The 7,414-nt window shown below is 41.5% G+C and overlaps 1 protein-coding gene across 1 annotated transcript in view; it reads left to right on the forward strand.

Moving 5' to 3' along the window:
- LOC140942654 (uncharacterized) overlaps positions 1–7,414 on the forward strand; it is a 69,065-nt gene extending 61,651 nt beyond the window's left edge. The window contains exons 24-30 of the mRNA XM_073391599.1: positions 1,303–1,554; positions 1,630–1,844; positions 2,956–3,124; positions 5,426–5,555; positions 6,037–6,197; positions 6,279–6,486; positions 6,759–7,414. Coding sequence (XP_073247700.1) covers positions 1,303–1,554; positions 1,630–1,844; positions 2,956–3,124; positions 5,426–5,555; positions 6,037–6,197; positions 6,279–6,486; positions 6,759–7,399 — 1,776 coding nt within the window. The 3' untranslated portion in view covers positions 7,400–7,414. The remainder of the gene's footprint in view (positions 1–1,302; positions 1,555–1,629; positions 1,845–2,955; positions 3,125–5,425; positions 5,556–6,036; positions 6,198–6,278; positions 6,487–6,758) is intronic.

A 7,414-nucleotide genomic window follows, 5' to 3' on the forward strand; every position in this document is an offset into this window, starting at 1 on the left:
TTTCGAGCCGTGGTGGTCACTACTCCTGCGGATGGGGATCATCGGAGATGAAGACGGTGGTTTTGCAAGGATCGTGATAAGGCCGTCATTTCCTAATCTGTTGTACCGACTGTTTGCAGATCTTCAAATGCTAGCCCACTTCCGGATACTTTTTCAACCTTGTTCCTCTTCAGGGATAATTTCGACGGCGAAGTTTTTCTTTAAAAGCCTGCTGTAAAAGATGGCGCCGATCTAGAAAAAGTACATCACGTCCTCATGCACGTACAAGACCGTAGTTCTCGACGGATAACCTACTATTGCTTTCGTCAAGGGTTAATCTGTGACTCAGAAATTATTTTTCGTTGTGCAACAACATTTTCTAATGCATCTCGTACGTTAAAGAACTTTTGAAAAGGAAAAAGTACAAGGATGTTGGTTCGTCGATGGGAAGGTTCCTTCGATCAGGATGCAAGTTAAGTGGGAAACCTTTCTTCTGAAAAGTTTTTTAAACAATGTGATAAAGTCGGCAAAACAGCCACAGCCTTAAAGCCACTTCTAGAATTTCTTAATCAAATCAAATGCAACACAAATGAAGTGACCGAGGAGCACCGCCGGTGAAGACATTCTTCAGTGGTTGTTCGGGACTTGGCTCGATCTTTCATATCTTTCCACTGACCGTGAACCAAAGGCCAGAAACAGTAACATTGCTTCCTTTAGGGTTAGTGTACTTATTTCTTTGTTTTCTTTGTAAAGTTTCCATTTACCATTTACTTGGACTATTTTACGTTTGTCTACTTTTGAAGCAAACGAACTGATGTCTTTGGAAAATTTCTGCTTCGTTTTTACATACAATTTACTCTTATGGAGATCGATAGTGACTTGTAACCAGTGTAATTTAACATTGTCTCCTCTTATAAATGTTTGACCTACACTAGCCAAACTTTTTGCACAATGAGCTTCAACAGAAAGTTAATAAAGTTTTCTGGGGGGAATATTTCGAAACAAAGAGGCCATGTTTGTTTTATTTTTGCGTGGACGCCGCGCGGATTTTAAAGCTCGCGCCATACTAGCGCTCAGGCTGCGCACGGCCAATTTACTCTAGGCAGCCACCTTAACTTGATTGACAATACCCGCAAATAGCGCAGGCTAATTGCGGCGGGCAGTGACACCATGGATAATAGACATAAAAAGCCTAGAATAAGTTTTAAGTCAAAGTGTCTATAAAGCACTCAAGACGGCGGAGCTAAATTCAGACATCCATCATGCCAGCTCACCGCTGACCATTGAAAGCATATGCTGACTATCCAGTGCTTTATCTCACAGGAGGAAGAAGAGCATTCACGCACCCCTTCCCACAGGGAAACACCACTTTCCACCCCCACCCCAACCCCGGAGTATACACCTCCAGAATCAGAGGAAAGTGCTCATGACTCACCAGTGATTGCAACGCCTATACGCACTCCCACCCCCTCAGTATCAAGTGAAGAGCCTACCCTGTCAGGTAGCGGAGAAGAAGAAAAAGTATTTGAACCTATCAGAGAAGAGCAGAATAAAGAGGAGGAGACTGGTGAACAGGTTTGTTACCTTTTGGAAAAAGGCTTCCGTTGCAGTGCAGGTCAATTAGGTTTAGTTCCTATCCTCTCACTGCAGGTATCTGAAGCAAAAACTCCGATATGCACCCCAGTCGCAACACCACCTCGTGATCAGTCCCCTCCCGCGAGTATATCCACACCTGAGCCGTCAATACAAGAGCCAGAAGTACATGTTGTATCTCAAGACACACTTGTTCCCACTCCTACTCCTTCAATTTCAGTGAAAACGCCAACGCCGGAGCCTGAGCCCGAGCCTGATCCTGGGCAAAGCGTGTAAGTACCAGAAGTGTTTAATCACATCCTTGTTGAAACTTTTTTACTCGACGACTAAAATTAAATGTTTGCGTGAGGCTGTTTAAAGTTTAACAATGAGGCTGTGATGTAAGGTAAATGAAGTTAGGCATGCGCGCTTTCCCGGACAGCACGCCCAACCTCATCTTCTCAATTCCAACAAGAGTCAGGGTAGTAAAATTTTTCCAATTTTTTTAACCTGGTCATGCTCAGCTTTTTCTTAATTCTGGTGTTATATCCTTTTGTTATGACCTTTGATATGCCGCCGAATTATACATGAAAGAGAACCGGAGTTCATTTCAAACACGGTCAGCTGAGTGCTTATTTAAATTTGGGTGCTCAAGGTTGCGAGTGGGGATCCCCGCATTCCTGTTTATAAAATAACTAAGATAGTACGCGCGCTCTGATTGGCCGAGAGCAGTGTTTGCATGAGAGTATGTAAACATGGTTGTGGCGTCAAGTTGTTTGGCTTTTCGAGCGCTAATCACGCAAGCACCAAATTTGAAAAAGTTTTCGAGTTCAAAACTCGACAAGTTTACTTTATTTACCCATTCCTTCGTCGGCTGAAACATGGAAAATCGTTACAAAGAAGGTGAGTCAATTTTTCTTCGCTTAAGCTGACATTTTAAGCGAGAAAACTCCGTATTTTGCAAAGCATCTTTTTGCAAAACAAGAACTCATTACGCGTGCAAGACTTCGTGGACAAGATTTTTTTCTAGGGAAAGTTATTTTATAAAAGCAATAGAAAACTTTTTTCCTGTGTTTGCATAGCCTGATATAAACACTCGAGGCGTTGGGAAAATTCTCGTCGGTTATGCAAACCCTCGACTTCGTCTCGGGTTTGCATAACTGTCTCGAATTCTCCCAACCCCTCTCGTGTTTATATCAGGCTATGCAAACACGGAAAACGTTTTCTATTGCTTAAATATTGACTGTAACAGTTGAGGGTGATTATCGTAAGAATTTGGGAGGCAAATGCCCTTTTTCTGTAGTTTTGGTTTTGTATGTTAACAGGCGATCTAGCTGTGCTGGTTTCTGATTTTTAATTATAATAAACTGTGTTTTTTTCTATTTTTTCCGAACAATGCTTCAGAGTTGAGGAACCCAGTCAATCTAAGGAACCCTCAATTAGCCAAAAGAAACAAACACCACCCAAGTCCGCCAAACCGTCGGTCAGCAGTCCATCCAGCTTGTCATCTACCACCCTGGGTACAACGACAATAACTACTGAGGAGGAGATGTCTGAGGGAGAAATGATACAGGTAAAAGTCCCCCCCTCCCCGTCTCATCCCATGTTATTATTGTTGGATAGTTTCTCAATTAAAGTAACTTTTTTCAGTCTTAAAGCAAAGCGTTTAGCACATCTTCCGTTGCTATAGAGCTTCAATCCTCGTCAAAAATCCTTGAAACAGACACCGCTTGTCTTGAATTTTCTAGAAAATTCTTGAGATTTACTCCTCACAATATTGTTCTCACTGTAATGTGCCCTCTCCCTCCCCAATGTTGAGCCACGCGTATTTTGAAGCACTGAGACCGCTGTAATGCCCAAATCAACATTGGGAAAGGGAAAACGCACACAAGTGTTTCAAGATTTTTGACGAGGAATGTTGAAGCATCTCAGTCTATTTTAAATTAAACCAGCACCTTGAAGAGGAGCCAATCACAGTAAGAGTCACAGCGCGTTATATGTTCAGTCTATTTTAGACTTCTGTTCTTTGGGAAAATGTTTTGTGTTCTTTACTTCTGGAATCGCTTCCTTCGTTTGATTTCTCCAACTCGAAGATGAAATTGAACAACATTCGGTTAAACCAGTTTATTATACGTTGTATTCACTATCTGCCTTCTCACTGGCTAGGAGCCTTCACAGGTTAATCAGATCTCTGCTAGCCAGGACTTCTAAGGTCATTTCTTTTTTTTTTTCTTTTTTCCCGAAAAACAATAAACTGTTCCCTGTGCGTGCGACAGTGCGTTTGTCGTTATTTTCTTCTAATCTTTATTAGATTCAGTTTTTTTTATATGTCCAGATCAACTGAAACAAGTTATCTGCTGATAGCACTGCGTGACCTAAATTATGTAATTATTCGGCATGTAACAAAAGCACGTCGTCCAATAATTGTGTATACAGTACAGTATGTGGTTCTTGGTCCGGCTGGCTTTACTTTGTGATGTAATTTTCGGGAAAAAATAAGGTTTTTTTGGAAATTTTTCCTGATGCTAGCGAAGGCGGGAAAATCAATTTAACCTGAACGTAGGTGAATTATGTTCTGTTATTTTTGCTTTTTTAATGGGGCCTTAAATTACGTGGATATATATTTTGAAGTCATGTTTATGCGATTAAGTGCGTTAAGAAAGCTAATTTTTGGTGTACACAGCGTACAAGAAATGTTCTTTCGACTTGCAAAAAAATTCGGTCGAAAGTTTGAATTTTAAAACCAAAGTTATAGATAATGTTCCAAAGTAAGTTTTGCGTAGAATGTCCTTGGTCGGGCGACTGAACGATACATAAACCAGCCAAATAGTGATTGAAAAGGGAAAACCATAGAAAATTCAGTTTTCTTTTCGTGTAGTTGTTGGTAAATTAAGATTTATGAATTGAAGTGAGGATCTTTCATCTTTGAGTCACATTTCAAGTAAAGCACTTTCAATAACAGGAGTAAATGATCAAATCCATGTGTTGATTGCAGCCTTCAAGTTAAATATATTGCTTGAGATTTTCCCAGTAACACTGCACTTTATTTATTAGGTAATGATATAAAAGGTTATAATGATGAAGCTTATATCCGTCCGATTGGTTTCATTAGGGAGAGGGAGCTTTAGGATTTAGCAAAGTCCAAAAATTTCGCAAGCAATGGGTCTAACAGGAAAACATTACTCTGCACGTGCTTTATGACGCACGCTTCTCGGTCGGATTTCTTTGCTTTCGCAGCACGACTATAAGACATAAAATTTCCTGATGGGAAGTTTTCCGAATTTCTTGAGGACGTAAACAAGCGACGACAAATTTTTCTTTCTTTCTAAAGTATGATTGAATTTATTTAAAACGGTGGCGATTTCGCAGAAGCTTCCAAGTCGCATCGTAACTGCACGAGACACATTCGCACAGAGGCGAAAATAATTTCTTCAAGAGACAAAACTTTAGCTCTTTAAACAGAAATCTCGTTTTGGTTTGGAAGTTTAAAGGATGCCTATAGAAAATATACAGGAATTTTGCGCACTTTTGATGCCGACTTACAAAGTGACCAAAGTGGCCGGAACCACTGGCCGGACTAGGTGTCTTCAAACGGAGCGGTCGTTTTCTATGATGCAGGATTTTCGGCAAAGCTCAGAAGCTGTCGGTTCGTCTCAAGTTAGTACAATATTACGGCAACGTACAGGACAAATTTCAGCTCACTACTCTTCCTCTAAGATACGAAATACTCGTTTACGTCTTTTTCGTCCGGACCAAGGACCACATTTACTGCCTTTACTGTGCTTCTCGTTTTTTGTTCATTTGCTACGAACTCTGCTATGAACTAAAGTATCCTTAGTGTGACTATGAATACTTGTTTGTTTTCGTTATGAAGCCATATGCACACGCGGGAATCTACAGTGAAGGAGAGTTTGCTATTTCGCCCAGTATTGTTAAAATGGCAGTACAGAGAAAACTACCTTTGCAAGGAGACTGGGACTTGACAATTTTAGGACAAGACCAAGGTAAGGCAGGAACAGTTTTGAGATGACTTGCGATGCAAACTGTTACCCACCCTTCCCTTGTTATAAAACTGACGAAGAGATAGCACTCCAAACGTCAGCTTTTCTATCCTTTTACGGTGATAAATTGACCCGATCAACTTAGTTGAACGATTGTTGCTCCTGAAAATATCTGTCGTAACCGTTCGTCACGGTAGGATACAGAAACGTCTATAGTCATTGTTTACATTTTTGACCATTCGTCTTAGAGATAACTCAAAGGATGTAGCCATAAAGGATGTACCCATAAAGGATGTACCCATAAAGGATGTAGCCACATATTGAAATTAGGTCCAAAAGTTGAAAGAGCTGGCTTATGAGGCAAAAAATGTAAACAAGGGTTCGCCTATCATAATCTGGTGCTTGAAGCAGTCAGCCTCAATTCATGCAACTTGATAGCGGACCACCCAATCATGTCTAACCATTAATGACTCTCCGTCCTCAGATAGTCGTAACGAATGTGTAAGAAAAGCAGTGAAAGGATTGTTACAACCAGGAGATGGTGGGAGAAGACGTGACCATGGTGACAGTGGCAGCAGTGTTAGTGATTCCCCGTATCATGTCAGCTCTGCCAGCACTTTGAAAGACACTGAGGATATTAAAGAGGTTGAGTGCAAAACGTTCTTGTTTCGTTCTCTTTTCAAGTGTTAGAAAAGACAGGTTAGCAATTATCTGTTTCATTCCTAGGACTCCATCACCGACTTTAGTGACAGAGAACCAGGCGAAATACGATCCACTCGCGATCCAATGGCTGTACTTTTGAGCCACATTCAGAATTTTAGTCGGCCGCCGGCGGCGGACAACAGCGCCAGTGAAGGAGAGTTGTTACCAGAGCATCAGCGCATGCCTTATCAAGGTCAAAAAAACGGTGGTGAAAGGGAGCCTGGTGAAATAGGTTAGTATTTAAAAAGGATAACTGCTACAAATAATTTGTATAGACAAACACCTTGTTCCTTAGAACTATGCTTTTCTCTCTGGGTAAACAGAGAGAAGGATCCGCAGTGAAATCAGTATGCATGTATGTAAGCCTGGGTAAACAGCCGACGCTATCGGCCATTGGTTTGCCCGCGAAATGACGTCTGAGGAACAAGCGTGGTTTTGCTACCCAAATTCAGGTATTTGTTAGCTTATGTTCTTTTCACTCGAATTTGTCTTTTTCAATTTCAGTCCCTGGGAATCTCTCTCCAGGTGAGGTAGCTTCATGGGAGCCTCCAGGTGCAATGAAAATGTCTTCTGCACCTTTTCCCGGCGAATTGCAAGCGGTTGACCGGCCTGTGGGTTTAACAAAGACCAATAGTACAATCGCACAAATCGACCCCCAAAAAACATTTGACGGAGCGCCGAATCAGGACGACCGCTCTCTTCACGCCTCCGACCTACTTCCGGGAACGCTTGGCACAGAGTTATCATCTTTCACTAGTGCAAAACAACAGCAACAGCACCCAAAACCGGGAGCCATTCTCTTTGAAAGAAGCGAAGGTGAACTATCAGGAGAGGCGAGTTTTCAAAACACTTACTCAGTTAAAAAGCGCGAAGGAGCCTTAGTATTTAATGTCGCTAGTAAGGAGAAAGAGCCAGAAACAAGCGAACAAAACAGAATGGACATCCGGGAGGAAAGTAGTGGGGCTGCTAAACAAGAACAAGAAGGAAATGAGCCTCAACATAAAATAAGTGTGACATTACCATCTGTTGATAACTACAATGTAAATGACGAGAGCTCGCTAGTAAGTGAAGCCGGCGGCGGTCATCTTTCTGTTGATCAGGATACGTTTGGTGACGTATCATCAATTTCTGGCGGAGATTTTTGAAATAAAAGTTGATAG

Source organism: Porites lutea, chromosome 7, assembly GCF_958299795.1.
Source record: "Porites lutea chromosome 7, jaPorLute2.1, whole genome shotgun sequence".
Taxonomy (NCBI): domain Eukaryota; kingdom Metazoa; phylum Cnidaria; class Anthozoa; order Scleractinia; family Poritidae; genus Porites; species Porites lutea.